The sequence below is a fragment of the Pimephales promelas genome, chromosome 1 (genome assembly GCF_988280905.1).
Source record: "Pimephales promelas chromosome 1, fPimPro1.hap1.1, whole genome shotgun sequence".
Lineage (NCBI taxonomy): Eukaryota > Metazoa > Chordata > Actinopteri > Cypriniformes > Leuciscidae > Pimephales > Pimephales promelas.
This window is the reverse complement of record NC_142769.1, coordinates 43,926,031-43,947,597: the sequence shown is the minus strand read 5'-3', so window position 1 is coordinate 43,947,597 and position 21,567 is coordinate 43,926,031. Positions and strand designations below refer to the sequence as shown.

At 37.6% G+C, this 21,567-nt stretch overlaps 1 protein-coding gene across 1 annotated transcript in view; it reads left to right on the top strand.

Annotated features, from left to right (window-relative positions):
- The window catches only part of igf1rb (insulin-like growth factor 1b receptor), an 88,656-nt gene that overhangs the window by 56,760 nt on the left and 10,329 nt on the right, over positions 1 to 21,567 (top strand). Inside the window, exons 3-19 of the mRNA XM_039658971.2 lie at positions 567 to 870; positions 2,244 to 2,392; positions 2,472 to 2,616; positions 6,419 to 6,627; positions 6,732 to 6,858; positions 6,960 to 7,207; positions 8,136 to 8,303; positions 8,681 to 8,885; positions 13,891 to 14,171; positions 14,681 to 14,814; positions 15,854 to 16,019; positions 16,132 to 16,231; positions 16,366 to 16,436; positions 16,536 to 16,765; positions 16,870 to 16,977; positions 17,828 to 17,987; positions 18,975 to 19,104. Coding sequence (XP_039514905.2) covers positions 567 to 870; positions 2,244 to 2,392; positions 2,472 to 2,616; positions 6,419 to 6,627; positions 6,732 to 6,858; positions 6,960 to 7,207; positions 8,136 to 8,303; positions 8,681 to 8,885; positions 13,891 to 14,171; positions 14,681 to 14,814; positions 15,854 to 16,019; positions 16,132 to 16,231; positions 16,366 to 16,436; positions 16,536 to 16,765; positions 16,870 to 16,977; positions 17,828 to 17,987; positions 18,975 to 19,104 — 2,935 coding nt within the window. The remainder of the gene's footprint in view (positions 1 to 566; positions 871 to 2,243; positions 2,393 to 2,471; positions 2,617 to 6,418; positions 6,628 to 6,731; positions 6,859 to 6,959; positions 7,208 to 8,135; positions 8,304 to 8,680; positions 8,886 to 13,890; positions 14,172 to 14,680; positions 14,815 to 15,853; positions 16,020 to 16,131; positions 16,232 to 16,365; positions 16,437 to 16,535; positions 16,766 to 16,869; positions 16,978 to 17,827; positions 17,988 to 18,974; positions 19,105 to 21,567) is intronic.

The following is a 21,567-nucleotide window of genomic DNA, read 5'->3' as shown; positions in this document are numbered from 1 at the left end:
TTGAAAACTAGTTCAAATGAGGTGAGGATCTGAAAGCAGTATGCAAAGCAAATAGGTCTAATTTTACCCATTACTCTCTGTGTATCTCTTTTCTCTTTTTTATTAGTCTTGTTTATCTCACTGCAAAGAAAAAATCTATTTATAAAAAATGATTTTAGACTATTTTTATATTTTCCAACCAATTTTTAGGTATTGTAATGCAAATATGTATTTAATTTCAAGGTATATTGTGTATTATTGTATATATCATTAATATAATACAATTTAAAAAGTCATTAACTCAAACATGATGGTTTCTGTATGATAATGAGAATTATGTTTTTTGTGGTTGAATGAGAATGACAATAATATCTAACAAAAGTAAATAACCTTCTGATATTATGAGACTGTGGAACAAAGGTTTGTCTCGAATGTTGTAAAATCAAATGAGGATTTTTCAACTTGATGGATTCATAATGGTTTTTTTCTGCACAAATACATTACAAGGTTTTAATTGAATGTAGTTTTCTTGACACAAACCCAGAAAATATTCATTTCAACATTTTCCACCTTGCGTTTTCCTCCAGTTTGCCCGGAGATGTGTGGACAGCGGGCGTGCACTGATTCGGGCGAGTGCTGCCACCCCCAGTGTCTGGGCAGCTGCACCGTGCCCGACAACGACACGGCCTGTGCCGCCTGCCAGCACTACTACTACGAGGGCAGCTGCGTGGAGGATTGTCCGCAGAACACGTACAAGTTTGAGGGCTGGCGTTGCATCACCTTGGACTTCTGCTCCAAGGTCCACCTGCCTGATTATGACCGTTTCGTGATCCACGGAGGAGAGTGTATGTCTGACTGCCCACCTGGCTTCACGCGGGATGAGAACCGGAGGTACGATGACTTTCTGTGCATTCAACTTTTTGTTTTGAAAGTCTGCATGTGATAAATGGTTATATTTTTTAGTGAAAATTAGTAAATCAAAGCATATCTGTGATTTTGTGAATTTTTGTTTCTGTTTTTTGATCAGATTTCTGTCACATATTGTTTTTGTTTGTTTTATTTTCCAACATCCTTTTGGAGTTTGAGTAACATGAATATCCTGCACTGAAAAAGTTTTTAATATCGTATTTGATCTTTTTTTTTTTTTTCAGTTTATTTGTATTGTATAATCTTGTAAGTGCATAATGCTAAGATTTGGGTCTGTAAATATATATATATATATATTATATATATATAATATATATATATATTATATATATATATTTAATATATATATATATATATATATATATATATATATATATATATATATATATATATATATATATATATATATATATATATTAGGGCTGTCAGTTAAATGTGTTATTAACAGTGTTAACGCAAACCCATTTTAACCGCGTCAATTTTTCTTTTGTCCTGGCAAACTTTGTTGGTTTTTTTTAACTAACATAATTTATCTGACATACTTTGCAACAGGATGTGGTACTGTGCTATGAAACCCATTCATTTCAATGGCTTGTGGCACGCGAGGACGTTTTGTTGCTTCATCGACCAAAGCGCTAGCGGATCTAGCTAGACCGGAAACAAAACTACAGGCATGACGCCGCACACACTTGATTGGGCTTGCGAGCCGGCCAAATAGTTGGTTAACGTTACAAAATGAAAAGGAAGGCTTGCTGCGCTTCTGTAAATTCCCAAACGATCCGGTGCAACCAGGGCAGGACAAAACCAAACAGAAAAGGAGAATCGCCGGTGCAACACATAAATCTTCTTGGTAACCATTTTATTTGAGGTGCATAACAGTGACTTGACTAACGTTTCGATGTAAAACGTTTTACATAGCTCCCAAAAACGGGCTTCAATCGTCTCAATGGAGTTCCAATGAGATCGCTCTGTCCATTTCTTATACTGTCTATGAGTCTGACATGTGTCTTGTCCACGACACGACAAGATTTTAGGAGCCAAAATCGTGTAATCTGACACAGTGACTATCGTAACAGACAAAAAAAATCGTGTAATCTGAACCAGGCATTAGAGGGGTTTCAAATATGGCCGCCGAGTGAAATTACTTTTCACTAACTCATTAATAAACGTTCTGATTAACTTAAAACAAACCAATGTTCTTTTGTTGGAAAGATCGAAAAAAGTTCAGTTGCATTTAAACTTTAGCCTTCACTGAATTGAAGGTCACGTGATAATGTGCAAGTGAGATATTTGGTAATCGGCATTGGTGACACATTTTGATCGTGCTTTTTTCCCAGCATGTCTGGCAGCATGACCTGCACTGCCTGTAACGGCCCATGTGACAAGATCTGTGATGAAAAGGTCATTGACTCAGTGGATGCGGCTCAGTCGCTCAAGGGCTGCACCGTTATCAAAGGAAACCTGCATATCAAGATCCGCCGTGGCAGTGAGTATCTGCGGCTCAGCAGCTTCTGTTACTGACTTTCCACCGCACTGCTCACCGACACTCGTTTCCATCTCTCTAGCCAACATCGCCTCGGAGTTGGAGAACTTCCTGGGACTCATCAAGACGGTGACGGGATACATTAGGATACGTTCATCACACACCCTGAGCTCGCTCTCCTTCCTCAAGAGCCTGAGATACATCAATGGAGAGGAACTCTGGGATGAGTAAGACGTGAATTTAACACTTTGGATATTTTCCAAATATTATATTATATGTTATATTTTCCACGTGTGAACTGGTATATACCAGTGTGTTACGTTCAAGTGCTTTTGTTGTCATAATGTGGTAAAAAGATGATCCAGATCCAGACCTGTTATTTAGCTAAAACTATTTTAGATTGCTTAAGTCATCTGCTACAGCAAGAAAATTATTTATCAAAACTCAAAAGGTAAATAATATGCTGTAGCCTATATTTTCTAGATCATGAATAGTATATATTTTTACCATTCACGACTCTCGCGGTGCTCTCCGCCATTTTGAAAAGATCAAAAGTTATCTCATCTCGGCAACTCGTCCATCAAAATATTCTACGAGTTGCCCAGTGGAAAATACCACATTACCGTAGCACATGAACGCAGCATTACAGTGGAACTTGGCCGTTTTTTATAACCACTTTGTATGTCGGTAGTATATGTAAAAGCACAATGTTTACTCATTCTCTGTGTTACCTGGACTGAGAAATTCTCTTTTATTTGTCAGCAAAAGTCTACGTTTTGCATTATCTGTGTCATTTTGTATCCCCGCCCATGGACAGTCATGTCGACAGAGAGTTATTAACAGAACAGTTCTTGTAAGGGTAGGTTCATCAATGAAATTGTGTCATACTATGCTTGCTCTTTAAAGGGGTCATCTGATGCCCATTTTCCAAGTTGGTATTATTTTAGGGTCTTCATGCAACATAATACAACACCTTCTCAAAAACAGCTCTGGTCACAGAGACCCATTTCAGTGCATGTCTCTTTAAATGGTAATGAGCAACTGCTCACCCCCTCTCTTCCATGGGGGGTGTCAGCACAAGACGCATAAAGTGCTGCCTTGGCGGACAGTATACAAATGGCTGAGGGTGGAAATATGCTAATACATGACAGTCCGTCAGTGGTTGTGGGCGGCGCATGAGCAATATGACATCATATAAAAGTGATTTTTTGCGTCCAATGACACCTTTATACAGCAGAAATAAAAATGAAAAGCTATGCCAATAGCTTTCTTACCTGTGTGTGACGTCGGTTTGCCTTGAAAGATTGGGCGGAACTGACAGAATGGCAGTTTCTTTGTTTGTTCCCTCTGTTTGGCCTAAAACACTGTGTCCGTGGTCATTCAGTTTGAAATGTTGACTACAAACACGTAAGTTTCTAGTTTCTCTGCTGCCTTTAGTCACTGGAACTGGATCATCCACTGGAAACCAAAAGTAACTCACTCCCATTTAATCTTTTACTCTTTGAATTCTTGCACCTGGGAACAATACAAGTCAACACCATTATGAGTTTGCTAAGAAGTATTTCCTATTAAAACTAGGCCGTATTTGACTCTGGTTAATTGTTCCCATAGAACACTGGTGGGAGTGGCCTTGGTTTTCTCTAGTTGGGTAGCACTGATTTCATTTTTCTTTTAACCTTTTTACTGTACTGTATAGGCAGCCATGTTTTATTGAAAGCCCATTTTTCCAGCAGTAAAGTACCTCTTTAATGCAAATTAATGCTCAAAATGGGGCAAATCACAGCCAATCAGAAGATGTATAGTATTTAAAGGAGAACTCTGGCGCAAAAATGAACCTTTGGTCTAATTACACATTGGTACCTAGTCGACCGTTCTCTGAGATTTGTTTTCATGATAATCGAATGTAAAGAATTTTATCTCTAAAAACTGTTTACTGTATATGTTAGTATATGGGGGCATATACTAAGTAAAGAGAAATCGCTAGTTAATACCACTAACAAGGCTCAAAAAAGCCCCACACTAACGCTGTAGCATAATGAGGGTCCCTACATGCAAAATGAAGAATTGAGAACTTTCTAAGTGTACAGACCGTTTAATAAGAAGATAGATACGTTATAAAGACAGCGCACTTCGTGTATACAGTCAGCAGCCATCTTAGGAAAACAGTCTCGACAAGTCGAACCACGAACGACGTGCCAAGTGAGCTGAACTGTATGAATGGCGTTCGTGGTTCGACTTGTCGAGACTGTTTTCCAAAGATGGCTCCTGCCTGTATACACAAAGTGAACTGTCTTTATAACGTATCTATCTTCTTATTAAACGGTCTGTACACTTACAAAGTTCTCAATGCTTCGTTTTGCAAGTAGGGACCCTCATTATGTCAATGTGTTAGTGTGGGGCTATTTTGAGCCTTGTTAGTGACTGTTAACTACTATTAACTAATTCAATGCCCCATATATACGCTAAACAGTTTTTAGAGATAAAACTCTTTACATTCGATTATCATGAAAACAAATCTCAGAGAACGGTCGACTAGGTACCAATGTGTAATTAGACCAAAGGTTCATTTTGCGCCAGAGTTCTCCTTTAATGAATAGTAATGATGGACCAATGAGATTTTATGTTGGGTGGGGCTACTCAGTGTAACACTAACACATCGTCATTTTAAAAAATAACAAAAACATTTGACATTCAAAAGCAGTAGTTAGGCGTTGTTGGTTTATAAGGGTTCCATACGGAAATGGGTCCCGTGCGTCATAGAAGAAATGTGTAATTTAATTCAATCCCTGTTTACTGTTTTGATCTGTTTTGAAAATGGGATAACGGTAAACAAACAGGGATGCAGGCTGTATCCACTGCCTTTCGTAACAACTTTTGCACAGAGAGACTGTTACGAAAGACTAAATTGAGCTCTGGGAACGTTGTCTGAACTCTGTTCCTTTAACATTCCCTTAAACATGCATCATCAAGCAAACGTCAGAACAGTACTATACCTGTTTGCTAAACGCAGCAAATGGAGCATTTGTATTATATTGACTTGACTAATAAATATAAGCATGTCAGTGTGCCACTTGCAAAAGTGTCAAAACATGCGTCAGACTAAAGCTTTCAAGTGTGCTGTAGGGTCAAGGGAAACGTTCGCTTCTAATGCACATGAAGTGCTTACATTCCAAACGCAGCTTTTACTGAAGCTGTTTATCTTTTATGATAATTTGCGTCAATTCTGGTGAATCATCAGCTTATATGTGCTGTAAAGTAATGGCCACAAGATCCTGCTGCAACATACACACACAGTCTGGGTGTTTATAAGAGTGACATTCATCGGATTTCACTCCTCAATGTTTGCATTTTTCTTTAAATATACATTGTGTGTATAACCAGCCTAGTTGTTAATGAAAAGAGGGAGGTATGTGTATTGACTAATTATTCACAAGTTTTGACAACATTTTGTCTCTTGCCACTGTAGTTTTATACACCAACCTTGTGGTTTATGAGTAAACTATGTTTCAGTCCAGAAAAAAACGCACTGTTTCAAAGGACAGTGTTTCCACAATCATGGAAAAGCTGAAAAAACAAACAAACAAAAAAACAGGGAAAATGGAATGTGTGATTTCTAGCCATACTGGAAAAGCCATGAAATAATCTAAAAAGATTTTTTACTATTCTTTTTAGGGCTGTCAAACAATTAATAGTGATTAATCGCATCCAAAATAAAAGTTTGTGTTTACATAATATATGTGGGTGCACTGTGTATAATTATTTTGTATATATAAATACACATACATGCTTGCATATATTTAAGAAATATTTTCATGTATATAATATATGTTATATAAATATAAATATTTTTTTTCTTAAATATACATGCACGTGTGTGTATTTATAAATACAAAATAATTATACACAGTGCACCAACATATATTATGTAAACACAAACTTTTATTTCGGATGCGATTATTGCGATTAAGCATATTTTATTGTTTTATCGGTTTTGCCACTTATTCATTGTTATTGTTATGTTGTCTTCAGCGCGTATGCCTTTGCTGCTTTGGATAACCCACATCTCCAAATGCTGTGGGACTGGTCCCAGCACAATCTCACAATAAATGCTGGAAAGCTGTACTTCCGCCAGAACCCCAAACTCTGCATGTCCGAGATCCGCAAAATGTGGGCGAAAACAGGAATCAAGGAGAAGTTTTTGGAAGGAGATTTCCGCAACAATGGAGACCGTGCAAGCTGTAAATATGAATTGTTCTCAATTGATAGAATTTAAAATGCATTTAAACTCTGTATGCATATTACATTTTCACTGAGTAAATTGTTTTGTTGTTTTTTTCCTCAGGTGGGAGTAAAATTCTCAAGTTCTTATCGAATAGCACGAGGAGTAATAGAATCGAGTTGACATGGGAACTTTTTCGACCAGCAGATTCCAGAGACCTCATCAGTTTTATTGTATACTACAAAGAAACGTAAGTCTTGTGGACATTTTATTCAGATGTTTTAAGCAGCCTTTCTCAATACCATTAAATGTTTAAGCAGCTTTGTAAATATCCGTTATGTTCTCTCTTAGGCCTTTCCAGAACATTACAGAGTTTGATGGTCAGGACGGTTGCGGATCAGACAGCTGGAACATGGTTGACGTGGACTTACCACAGGACCGAACCCAAAATCCTGGTGTTACCCTGTCCATGCTGAAGCCTTGGACTCAGTATGCCATCTTTGTTAAAGCTGTAACGCTAGTTGTGGAGGACAGGGACAAGGACAGGCAGCATCTTGGGGCGAAGACTGAAGTGGTGTATATTTGGACTAAACCATCAGGTAATGATCTAGATTCAGGTCAATCATAAATTTAAAGGGTAATTCCACCGGTGGATACATGAATATGTATTGAAAGTGGGTCATAAATGTTGTAGTAAAGTATCATAAATTTCTAATTTGGGTCCTTCTTGACCGATAAAAGGACTTTTTAGTGCTTGTGGATTGTGGACAACAATCCCCATAGTGCATTGCAATGCTCAGCTCTGCAGGCCACTCCCACTACTCTGCCCATCAATGTAGACTAGAGTTGAGCTCCATTCTACACTACCGCCTAGAAATCATTTCGCACAATGAAATCAGATAATGCGCACTAATATAATATGACGACGTAAGAGCGTCAAGGCGGCGCCCGCGCCATCAGCCATTGGATTGGCGGGATTATATATGGGCTTCAGACAATTGGCATCGACAAATTAAAGCTTTTAAATTGTAAAAAAAATCTATTTCATATAAATTCTGTTCTTTTGAACTTTCTATTTATCAAAGAATCCTGAAAAAAAATTGTACATAACTTTTTTCAGCATTTGATGATAATAATAAACATATTACAATGATGTCTGAAGGATCATGTGACACTGAAGACTGAAGTAATGATGCTGAAAATTCAAATATTTTTAAATATATTTATGAAATCGCCCAAACTTTTGAATGATACCATGCAGTTTTGCTTTTTAAGTAAATTTATCTTGTTTTAAAGAACATTTCAACACTTAAGATGCTGATTAGGAATATTTTTTTTAGCAGTGTCAACTTATTCCATGCAGGGTGTTGCGGCTTAGTGGTTTAAAATCTAGTACCGTAACTCAATGGTTGTGTGCTCAACCCCCAGAAGGGATGATTCTTGGCTTTCCATGGGTCGCACCAAGGGGATTTATTCTGAAGTCAACGTTTGTTTGATAAAAATAAATGTTTTGTTGTTTTTCTCCAGCACCCTCAATGCCTGTAGACATTCGTGCGTACTCTAACTCTTCATCAAAGCTGGTGGTGCGGTGGTCTCCACCTGTGACCCCTAATGGAAACAACACCTACTACCTGCTCCGCTGGAAGCAGCAGGGCGAGGACCATGAGCTCTACCAGCACAACTACTGCTCCAAAGGTCTGGTCTGAATTACACACTCAAACTGAGCACCATTTTCCCCAACAGCAATTCAAACTTTTAACCATGAAACAGATAAACATATTATTGAGAACATCTGAAGCATCTAGAGTAACTAGATCAAATTCTATTTGAAAACTCTCCAAAATGTATAAAGCTTTGTCATAATAAAATAACGTGCAGCATATTCAAACCATTGAATGCTGTCTGTATATTGTTAGTGCTGCTCTTTAAGCCTACTATTACTCATGCTTTAATTTAATTTGTTTTCTTTCTTGCTTTTCGGTGGGGCTTTCAGAATGTACATTTTGAGCATATTGAAATGATACCAGATCACTGCAGAAAAAATGTAACCATGTTTATGTTTTTCCGGACAGAACTGAAGATCCCCGTCAGGATTTCAGCCACGGGTTTGACAGAAACCGAAGACACCAAACCCACCAATCCTGAAACAGGGGGGAGGGACAAAGCCCCCTGTTGTCCGTGCCCTAAAACAGAGAAGGATCTGAAGCAAATCGAGGACGATATCTACTACCGCAAAGCCTTTGAGAATTTCCTTCATAATGCCATATTCACGCCCAGGTAAACCCAGGAGTTTGATCACATGATTGTTACTTTCTCCTGAAATAGTACTATAGTTATTTATTACAATAATTTGATTTCAAAATATTTCATTATAATTCATTTTCTAATACTTGTTAGCAGCGATGGGAATAACGGCGTTATAAATAAACGGCATTACTAACAGCTTTGTCTTTCTCAGTAATGAGTAATCAAACTAATTACTGTTCCCCCCGGTACAACACCAAAGCGGTTTCCATCCGAGTAGTCTCTCTCTCTCTGCCATAGGAACTGCAACGTTTTTTTCTCTGTGTGTTTGTGTGTGTGTTTATGAGGTGCCGGACTGGATGCGCCTGAAGCGAACTCGAAGCGAAGCGACTGCGCTATATAGTGTTTATAAATAAATTACAAATTTCAGCATTAGAACAATCTCTGTAGCCTATTGGTATCATCTGCAACGTTTTAATTAATTTGCATTATAAAACATTGTACACTAATCTACACTATCATAATGTTGCTGCTGGACAATATAAGCGACACCTATAAAATTCAATGTATTATTTTAAATATTATCATTACTATAGTAGAACAATAAAACATAATTTTAGAATATTTAATATTGCACAGACCACAACTGGCCAACAAATAAGTCTAAAAATAAAGTATGCTTAAATGTACCAAAAATGAAAATATACATACAATAAAATTAAAATGATAAGCAGTTTAACAAGATTTTATTTGAATAACCATGTCATTTATTCTATAGTGTCCAGTTCATTCATTTAACATTAATATTACATTATAATATAATTTTTTTTTGTTTTAAATCAACGCAATTACTTTCACTGGTAATTAGTTACTTTTATAATGATTTAAGTAATTACTTAAGTAACATGCCCAACACTGCTTTTCAGTAATTTTCATTTGAATTTTCTACTGAATATCAACCAGAATTTTCATTTTACAATCATAATTGCCGTACCGGTCAAACACTATTGTAAATGTCACTTTTTATCAATTTAATGTGTCCTTGGCTTGCTGAATTAAAGTATTCTTACTTAAAAATTCTAACCGACCATAAAATACTAGTTTTATGGTACTTTTATTTAGCTAAAAACTGTATTTAACAGAAAAGGATTAAAAAGACTCTCCTTTTGTATTTTTTTATGCTTCTTAATTGGAATGACATGCGCATTAACTAATACTTAAATTGGCAAGAACTTCAGAGTTGAAGCCTCGAAAAACATGTGACTTCATCCTCGTTCAAGTTTTGATGCGTCAGCCGGTACAAAACATCCATTTAACTTCAAATTAAAACCTTTAATAGTAAATAAATCCATGTTAACCTTTTGTGATCTCAAAGATGAAGATTGAAAGGGACTGTTGATGTCTCTGGATTTGTAATGGCTCTTTGTTTCTCGTCTGAGAGGTTGTTTTGGAACGTTTTCAGCGTTTCCTTAGTAATTGTTTCCCTCCGGGGCTGGTGTTGGTAATTGTGTGGTACGGGCTCTTGAGTCTGGATCCAAATAACACGGGAGACCATGCAAAGCTAATGTAAATGACCATGTAAGCCTCGTTTTCTCTCTGATCTCAAAGGTGTAACGCATTAAGCGTTCTGTGCTAAAATGAGGACCGACATCTGTATCCTATTATCATCCATCATCGGGCTGGGCGGCGCATGTGTCCTGCCGAGCGTGCCAAAATCGCTGTATACCTGAGCTGACTTGTATTGAAATCAATGTATTTTTGAATTCAAGTTTTAGGCGGTGCAGGCCAGCACATCAAAATGGCATTGATTCTCCATCCCGGCCTGCGTGATTCAGGGCTGGATTATCCTGCTCGGTCTGATCCGGGTTTTTTTTTTTTTCTTCGTGTTTGTCATTGCTTGGCTGTCGACGTAAGCAACGGTGCCAGAACTATGTCAGGCAGCTGAGAAGTATGTCTGTACCCGGGCCAGCACAACCTGTTTTTATTGAAAACCGAGATATTGAGGGAAGTGCCTCGAGTTCCCTCGAAGTTCAGGATTTGGAGAGAGCCAGAGGAAGGGGGAACGAGAGAGAGAGGAAATCATATCCATTCAGTTTGCCATTCCCCCCTCAAACCGCTCTGCTGCCAGGAAATGCACAGTAATTCCATCTGGAATACCAATGAAATAAAGGGAAGTTCCCCTCCAGCCGGAGAGCACACAGATCAATGAATGCCGCTCCGCACGGAGGGAGCTACAGAAAGAAGATTGAGAGAGAATGAAAAAGCTGTTTCAGGGGCATGTGGGAACAGAAGGGACCGAGATTACGAGGGAAATCGCTGGTTAAGAGATGGGGAATGTTCAGAAACTAACATACTACTACTCTTACTATTTTTAGTGGTGCTTACTAAAAAGGTGTGTGGTCATATTAAGGTTTAGGGGTTTTATTTGACACCTCAAACCATGTGGATTTTTAAATTGTGTGGAATTGCTTTATTTATTTATTTATTTATTGCTTGAGACAATAAAAAATAAGTGGCTTTTGCATAATATTCATTCCATCGTTAAAGTAACTACCGTTTACATGTTGTTGGATTTTTGGAAAGAAATGAATAATTTGTCCATCAAGGATGCATTTAAATTGATCAGTAGTGACAGTAGCCAAGTTTCCATCCACTTGTCAATCGAATCATCTGAAGTTCGGTAAAAAAAAAAAACCCTCATGCGAATAAAGCTGGAGAAAGTGTGTTTCCAATCCACCCAACGGCTTTAGAGCAAATAAAAAACTGTGCATAATGACGTCACATGCTGTTTTGCGATCAAATTGGTATATCGAATTGATTTGAGACATGTTAAGGTGTTTCTATTCATTTTCTCACCAAATTGCACAACATTCAAGTGAACAAAGTTTTGCTTGGCAAAATAGATCGCGCCATAAAAACGTTTCCGATGAGACCGAACGCGATATTCATGAAATTCAGTCGAATTTTCCTGTTTCCATGTGGCATTTTTCATTCGATATCACTTAATTCGGATAAAAACGTGTGGATGGAAACATAGCTAGTATTTAAAAAAAAAAAAAAAATTTGTTTACTAATAAATGCTTTTCTTTTTTACTTTCTTGAGCAAATCAGCATCGTAGAATGATTTCTGAAGGATCATGTGACACTGAAGACTGGAGTAATGATGCTGAAAATTTGCATCAGGAATAAATTACATTTTAAAATATATTCTAAAAGAAAAAAGTTATTTTAAATTCACAATATTGCTGTATATTTGATCAGATAAATACAGCTTTAAAAAAGTAGTTGTAGCGACATCAAAATATTTGAATGGTACATATCAATTAAATGTGGTGTTAATTAATGGTGGGAGTTACGTCATGTGACAAGGTTTTTTTTTTTTCAATGGAACATTTGCTGTATTTTAAATGTGAAGACTACAGTGTTTTTACTGACTATTTTTATACACATGATCACATCCTGCGACTAATAACTGTTTGAGCGGCAAATTTCAGCATGGACTGATAATGAACATGTACTGTAAACTATAATGCATGCTTTACTCTTTTGAAAGAGAATGTTGACTTTGCAAAAACGAATTTATTGCTTATTTCGATGCAGAAACCTTGACTGACCTTATACAGTGAGTGAACCTCAGGGAAGAATACAGTTCAAAATACTATGTAGTGTATGCAGCTAATATGTACAGTACTGTTAATTTTTTTTAAAGAAGTTTCTTTTGCTCACCAACCAAGGCTGAATTTATTTGTTCAAAAATACAGAAAAAGCTGTAATATTGTGAAAACTTTCCAATTTATAGTAACAGATTTTTATTTGAATATTTTTTAAAACATAATTCATTCTTGTGACGGCAAAGCTGAATTTTCAGTGTCATTACTTCAGTGTCACATGATCCTTCAGAAATCATTCTAATACGCTGATTTGATGATTTCTTATTATCGATGTTGAAAACAGTTGTGCTGCTTAATATTTCTGTGAAAACCATGATGCATTTTTTTAGGATTCGTTGATGAACAGAAATTTGACAGCGTTTATTTAAAAATAAATTTTTTCATTATGAATTTATTTACCGTCACTAAAAAAAAACAACACACTGACAGATTGCATTATGCAATATACGATAGTCCAGCGATTAGACAAGACGGGGCTTGGGCCAGAATATCCAGTGTGCATCAGATACAGACAGAGATGTATAGCTTCATATCACGTCTCTCTGGCCACATGCTCTGTCAAACTCAACCCATCTGTGGTGCTAGGATGTGTGTTTCTAGCAGGCAGAGGAAAGACTTGCAACTTGTAGAGAGTTAAGTGAGAAACTGCTCCAGTGTGTGAGCATTAGCAGGCCGAGGAATGGAGACCAGCTGTGGTGTGTGTGTGTGTGAAAGGATTCAGGGGGGATGGAGTCGTTGCCAGATCATCTGAGGACAGAAAACGTGATTGCTTTGGCATGGACGAGAGTAACTTGCGCATGTGGTTGTTACCCCACACGTTCACAAACGGGGTTAAAAATGGTCTCCTCGGTAATCAGTATTGAGGAAAACGCTTCTCTTGAAGTGTCAATTAGTATATATATTTAATAAATATAATTAATAAATTAATTAATATTAATTTCAATTAATAAATTGTCAATTAATAAATATAATTTATTTGTATTATGTGTTTGTGTATTTTCTTTTAATGTACATACTTTTTTAGGACCCCAGGAAGAATAGCTGCAGCATTGCTGTAGCTAATGGGGATCCTTTCAATAAAACAAAACAAATTAGCACAGAAAATTTCAACTTAATCTACTAATAAACTAATTCAGTCATTGTTTTATTTTGGGTTCAATAACAGCTTTTTCTAATTTAGTTATAATCATTTTTGTTTTACCATAAAAGTCTTTTATAATGTAAGGAGAGATTGTGAAAAATAATTAAAACCACTTTTAAAATAAATTTATATTAAAGTCGTAAATATGTCAGTTTCTGCACCACCAGATGTTGCGCTTGAAGGTTTACTATGTTTCCTCCAATATATCTCATCTTTCTCGTTCCAGACCTCCCGACAGGCGAAAGCGAGATCTGTTTGGCGTGGCCAATGCAACTTCCCTCCACTCTCTGCTGTCGGGAAACTGGAACCTGACTGAAGGAAACTTCTCAGATGATGAGCCGCCTAGACGGGCATTTTCTTTTCTGGAGAGGAAGGTGAAGGAGCGAACTGCTGACATCAGTGGGCTGCAGCCCTTTACCGTTTACCGCATCGACGTGCACGCCTGCAACGAAGAGGTTCGACACTGCAGCGCGGCCGCCTTTGTCTTTTCCCGCACCAAACCGGCAGGTAAGATCAGGACATGTACATGGAATTGGTGGTGAAGCCACCAATACTGAAAACTAGACTAAAGACGCATTTATTTAGCCTGGCATTCTTATACATTTTTTATCTTACATTTACTGTAAATTTGGCCTCGAGTTCATAAACGCCAGAGGAGAACTGGCCCCCGACTGAGCCTGGGTTCTCCCAAGGTTTTTTTTTTCTCCATTGGGTCATCTGATGGAGTTTTAGGACACCGTTGGGTCACTTGATGGAGTTTTTTGGTTCCTTGCCACTGTTGCCTTTGGCTTGTTCAGTTGGGGATATTCAAATTAAATGACCCATCATACAGTACCATTGTCTTTTTTCATGAATAAACAAACACTGTGATGTTGTCTTGATTGATACTGTGAAGCAGCTTTGATACAATCTGTATTGTGAAAAGTGCTATATAAATAAATTTGACTTGACTTATTGGTATTGGTATGTTCAAAAATATCAGTGACAAACCTTTTGGTTCCTTCGTTTTCTTGTAGAAAGAGCCGATGACATTCCTGGCTCAGTGACCTGGGAAGCTCTGGAGGATTCGGTGTTCCTGAAGTGGCCTGAACCGCATAAACCCAACGGCCTGATCCTGCTGTATGAGATTCAGTATCGTCTTGGGACAGAGGTGCCTGTTGCATTTTCACCACCAAATCAGTGTCATGTGTTTAAGCAAGGTGTTGTTAAATCTCCAACAAAATTGATTTATTGACTTAAAAATGCTGTAACATTTAAGACTTTTAAAAAAATGTCAATAATATTATGAAACAAACTGTAGTACTTGAATGACTTCAATAAAAATCAGCTTTAAGTAGTTTGGCACATTATTAATATAAATATTTTTTTAAATCGCATTTTTTTATTTAGCCTTATAATCAGTCACATTGATTTTACCACATTGTTGATATTGCTGATTTAATGCCCCACAACACCTATATATATATATATATATATATATATAGTTGTAAAAAAAATTATAGACTTGAAAAAATCAAACAAATGTAATTGAAATAGCTCAGTACAACAAATCTTTCAAGTGGTTTCCCCAAGTTCAACTGAAAATGCAACTTTTAAATACTTCTGCATATACAGTATATGTATATAGTTTAACAATATGCTGTCAATTGATTACAAAAAATTAACTAATTAATCTGACATATTTCTGTCATTAATCACAATTAGTCGCACCTAACTATAATATTTATCATACATTTTTTCCACATTCAATCTTAGTTTAATGGCGTCTTTTTAAGTAGTAGAAATGAAGACCAGAATCAACAATAATGCTACTGATTTCTTTATTTGAGTGGATTTTTTTCTCAATTTCTGTCTTATGAAATGAGTATCAATTATTAGTATTTGACGATTGATCAACATCAGTATTGCAAATATATTAGACAATCACGATACTGATTTAAAATGTGCACATTACCCTCCCTAAGAGAAGCACACATGGCACAATTATTATAGTTACTGAATAATATGGGTTTTTTTAACAGTTTTATTTAAAATAATATATTTAATATGTTTACTTAAATAAATGAATAAACCTGCATACAAAAAAATAGCACCCCAGCTAGGGTTTTCCACCCTGCATTTTTGCAAAAATTGTTTACTAATTTATCAACTATTGATTTGTGTGTTAATCTTTTTTTTACTCCTTACAGCCTGAGAAGCATGAGTGTGTATCCCGTCAACACTACAGGGAGCACAAAGGGGTAAAACTCTCCAATTTGGGAGCTGGGAACTATTCTGCCCGTGTGCGGGCAACGTCTCTCGCCGGAAACGGGTCCTGGACTCAACCCATAGCTTTCTATGTGATTCAGGTTGAACGTAGGTTTACCATCATTTTCATCACTTTCAATTCCAAAAGTTTGAGAATTAAAACAAAAATGTGGACACGTTATTGAGTTCTGACTTTTTTTTTTCCCCTTGCACACTCAAGAAACACATTATGAACACTTCCTGTACTTCATGATTATCCCGGTCATCCTGATTTTCGCCGCCTTCGCTGCAGTGGCTTTCATCTTGGTGAACAAGAAACGGTATCAGTTTTAACACATCTATACTCTACAAATAATTGTCAAATGACAACATAGGCCCCTCTGGATGAAATGTACCTATCTGAGAAGTCCAGATTCAGAGATGTTTGCTAAATAAGTGCTTTTGGAATCCACAGAAACAATGACAGGCTTGGAAATGGAGTCCTTTACGCATCGGTTAACCCAGAGTATTTCAGCGCAGCAGAGAGTGAGTATTCAATCAAGGGCAGGATCAACTCCACGTAAATAGTTTTTGTAAATATGCAGCATAATTGTGTGCGACTAACTTTCTATATTATGCTTGCAGTGTATGTGCCGGATGAATGGGAAGTGGAGCGAGAGAAAATCACCATGTGCCGAGAGCTTGGGCAAGGATCTTTTGGTATGGTGTATGAGGGCATCGCGAAAGGTGTTGTCAAAGATGAGCCGGAAATCAGGGTGGCCATCAAAACCGTCAACGAATCGGCTAGCTTGCATGAGCGCATTGAGTTCCTTAATGAAGCCTCAGTGATGAAGGAGTTCAATTGTCACCATGTGGTTAGTCATGACAAACCTCATCTTATACTCGCAGTATTGGTGTATAGTAGCCTGTTCAATAATGTTGACTTGGCACCCTGTGATGTCTTTTGCGATTGGTTTAGGTGCGTCTACTGGGTGTGGTCTCGCAGGGTCAGCCCACTTTGGTGATCATGGAGCTGATGACACGAGGGGATCTGAAGAGTTACCTACGCTCACTTCGATCCGCTGAGGTGAATACAGGCACACACGAGACATCTTCACATCGTCGACCAAATATTTGGCCAATCAGATTTTTTTTTTTTTCCGAACCGTTCTGAATTCCAGCAAGTTAAACACTGCCATATGGAATTGTGGTGGAATTATGATGCGTAATTGAGCGATTTCCATTAATCAGAATTAATTGTCCATTCACAACTGTCTTTCCCTAAATGGACTGCTCACTGCGGTGCGCTCCTGGTATGTCTATAAGCCCCTCCAATTCATTTGCTTGATCTCTGTTCCCAAACCTAGTGAGCTTAGTTTACCTTCTAATGCTGCAACCTTGAGAGTGACAGATTTGAAATGTTTTTCTCGGGCAGCAATTCTGCATACACCGATTCATCGGCCAAAGATCGCCCAAGAGGACATCTGACCGACATATAAAGCAACCAATCACAGTTTGTTTGGTTCTGCATCATGCTTACGGCCATGAAACTGTAATGTCAATGTTCCTGCGATAGCTCTTTCAAGAACATTGTGCAAGTTCACTGCAAACTTCACATATTTTTGAAAATCCAGCGTTTAGTTTATCCTGAAAAGTGCTCATTGTCAGAGTTGTAAACACGACTGCATTCTTCTTCCATGAGGGGGTTTGGCTTCACCGCATCTTTGTTTCTAGACGGAACGCCGGAAATCCTGTAGAATCAAGCCAATCAGATGACGACTCTGTGTTTCCTGTTTTGTGTTGGTTATGCATTATACGTTAAGCCCACAGTCTGAGGCTGAGATTAATTTGCATGATCCAACGTTTCAGCATGAAATGGATAAGACTCTCTGGGTTTTGGAACATAACTTCAGTGTCATTCTCCTCTTCCTCGTCAGAACACCTCCAGTTTGCCTTTGCCGCCATTGAAGAAGATGATTCAGATGGCAGGAGAGATAGCGGATGGCATGGCGTACCTCAACGCCAACAAGTTTGTTCACAGAGACTTGGCAGCAAGGAATTGCATGGTGGCTGAGGATTTTGCTGTCAAAATTGGTGGTATGTGATGAAATGAGAAAAAATGTATTTGCTTTTCTCAACTATGTGAAATATTAATTACTTTTTTTTTTCATTTAGCTTTATTATGTTTTTTGTAGCAAAATTAATTTTGAGATGCAGCTTCTCTGAGAGGGTTTTAACCCTCAGGTGCTCTTCGTTTCAGGGTCACACTTGTTATCCTACTGGTCAAAAGTGACTGGACACCTAAAAATTAAATTTCCTCAATCCCAGTAAAACCAATGCAATTTATTTTTGTTCTATAATATTTATTGTTTGTAATTCAGTATTTTGAGACAATTTGATTGAATTTATTCATATTTATGGTCTATTTTTGCCATGGAAAAAAAAATATATTTTTCTAAATATATATTATTTTTTTCAATAAATTATCAATGCAGTATTTTAGTTTAATATAGAGTCTAGGCCTTCAGAAAAAAAAAAATTGAAGAAAATTAGCACCATCTGGTTACAGTATAGAGAAAAAGCATCATGGTGTAACCACTAGATGGCACGTACAGGAAGCATGCGAATTCTCCAGATGTTTATGAACACTTTTTTTTTTTTTTTTTTTGGTGGATTTGAATATATAGTTGAAACAATCTCGATTTTTTTTATTTAAAAAAAAAAGTAAATAAAAAAAAAGAAGTTTTTGTCTATTTCCCATTCATTTCCTATGGGGGTCATTTTTGACCAAAGACCGCAAGTGTTACTATTTTTTTTAAGACCACTTAGCATGCTCAGTTCATGACCTCAATTTTTTTTTTAGATCTAAATTAAAAAAATGAACGGCAAACATTTCAATAGATTTATCCAACTTTCATACATTAAGTTAAGTCATACATTAACGCCAGTTTTTTTTTTTGTATCGGCAATGAATAAATAATGAGTTGCTGAAAATGCTGTAAATGTTCTTCATTTAGTTTGGCTAAATCTCAAGGAAAACTATAGAACCTTAGTTATTTCACTTCATTTATCCTCAATCTGTAGACTTTGGCATGACGCGGGACATTTATGAGACGGATTACTACAGAAAAGGAGGCAAGGGACTACTGCCTGTGCGCTGGATGTCCCCCGAGTCCCTCAAAGATGGAGTATTTACCACAATGTCTGATGTCTGGTAAGCGTTCGTGTATTCTACAGAGAATCAGTGTGTGCATGTTTATATGATGTTAAAAACACACGAGAAATCATCTGAGACGTATAGTGCAGGGTGCGTCGGTCTAGTCACCGTAGCTGTGGAGCGACATCTGTGTCCATTACAGTTCCTCCGCTAGCTAAACGACAAATGAAAACCACACTCGCGCAGCTCAACACACATTTTCCATTACACAGTGCGTACGTTAATGCGGTAGGCAATGAGGAGAAACATCTTTCCATATATTTCAAATGAAGCTGGCAATCAAGCCTCATCAGCCCTCATATGAGCTAGAAACATTTTCCTCATATGCTAGTCTCATTTGACTAGCTTTCAAAGAAAACCTCGGGGAGTCTAGACCACGCTTTTCCGGAAACGCCAACAGCTGCGGCTGATATGTGTGGCATTCCAGAGCCTCGAGGAATCTTTAGTCGATTCGTCCTCCCATGTCATGATAAGTAGCTCTTTGGACTCGCTGGGAGGTTCACACTTAAATCTTTTGTTAAGGATCAGAATCAAGCACTCCCCGTTCAGGAAGAGGTTTGAACTTAATTACAATGTTCTCGAGTTTCCTTCCAGGTGTTTGGAGAGTCTGCCCTAACAGTTCACCTTTCATGTGAGTCCAGGGTCTCCGCCAGGCCTTGATGATAATGAATTTCTGTCTGGTAAACTTTACACAAGGATCAGACATGGGAGTGGAGTAGTGTTTCGCCAGTAATCACAAATTTACCATTTGAAAAAATGTCTGCGTCAGTGGTTAAGATCCGAATTAGAATATAATAGCTGTATCAGTATCACTGCGCAATGGACGTTTTCCACGGACGACGCGCTTCCTCACTTATCAACAAGTTTTTGGTAACACTTTAACACAATAAGGTTTCATTTATTCATTACTTTAGTTAACATTAAGAACGAACAATAATTCTACAGCACTAATTAATCTAAATTAATGTTAATTTCAACATTTACTAATACATTATTCAAATTAATGGTTTTATTGGTTAATGCACTGTGAACTAAAATGAACAAACAATGAACGACTGTATTTTATTAACTAACATTAAATTGTTAGTTCACCCAAAAATTAAAATTATGTCATTAAAGCCACTAGGGGTTTAACGGTACATGTATTCGTATTGAACCGTTTCGGTTCGAGGCTTCCGGTTCGGTACGCATACAAACCGAACGATTGCTTGGACCATTTTTCCTGCCGGCAAAATTCGTGCTGACGCGGCCAACACAACGTTGCGCAACATCAAATGGCAAGCGTAATGAAAGCAGAACGAAACTGCGCTAACGTTACTCGTTATGTGCTTCACGGATCGTTTATCAGTTCGGACCAGCAACATCTGTGCAGCGCGAGCCGATCTCGATCAAGCAACACTGTTAACACACAGCGCTGAGAGATCAGTAAAGAAAACATTTGAAATCGCCACTGAGGTAATAACATCGCTGCGAGATCTAGTGAGAAGCATTCACATTTCTCCGTTATTAACCGTAGATCTCTATTAGATCAAACAGCGCTGTCATGGAAACCAGGAGAAACATTGTGCCGTGAATGAACTAGTACTTTACGCCCACAGACCAGCAACATTCACCATGGATTTAATATAGTAACACTAACTGGAACCAGTTTGGCTGGAATGGTGAAATGCTTTCAAGTACTTCACACATCTTTTTCCAGCCCTTCAAAATTCAAATATTATATAAATAAATATATATTTAAATGTTATTTTTAATGTGATGACCAAAACATTATTTGTTCATCCTTCAAAGATGACCCCCATTTATAAACCTGAAAGTTTCAAGATCTAGGAAAACTCACACTTATTTAAAAATATTTTTCCTTAAACAAATAGGAAATTTCTCTGGCATTTCTTTCTTTTTGCTGTATCGAAAATGTACCGAACCGTGACTTTAAAACCGAGGTACGTACCGAACCGTGATTTTTGTGTACCGTTACACCCCTAAAAGCCACACTGTGGAACTCTTCAACCTTTATAATATATTACCAAAACCCATTGAGATCGACTTACAATAGGTTGAATGACACGTCTGCCGTAGCCTGAAGGTATCTGTATCGCTTTTACTAGCACTTTGTAACTTCGGGTAACCCGAGCACAAAAAGAACTACAAAATTCGACCACTTTACGGCATACGTCACTTCCCTCACCACCCCAAACTTCCTCAGATTCTGACGTTAGTGCTCAACTCGCATTTGATTGCCGTCTGTATGTTTTCGTCATGGCCGAACAACAGCTAAAGGGAAGAAGGCAACCGTTTTATCAGAGGAAACTACAAAAATAAAATGGGAGAGTGACAAATTACCGTAAAAGCCAGGACAAGGATTAACATCCAGCTTTCGCTTTGCTCGCTGGCGTGAGCGGAAGGGTGCTCAACCGATGCGGACAAATTGCCTGCACACAAATGCAGTTTCCAAGGTAA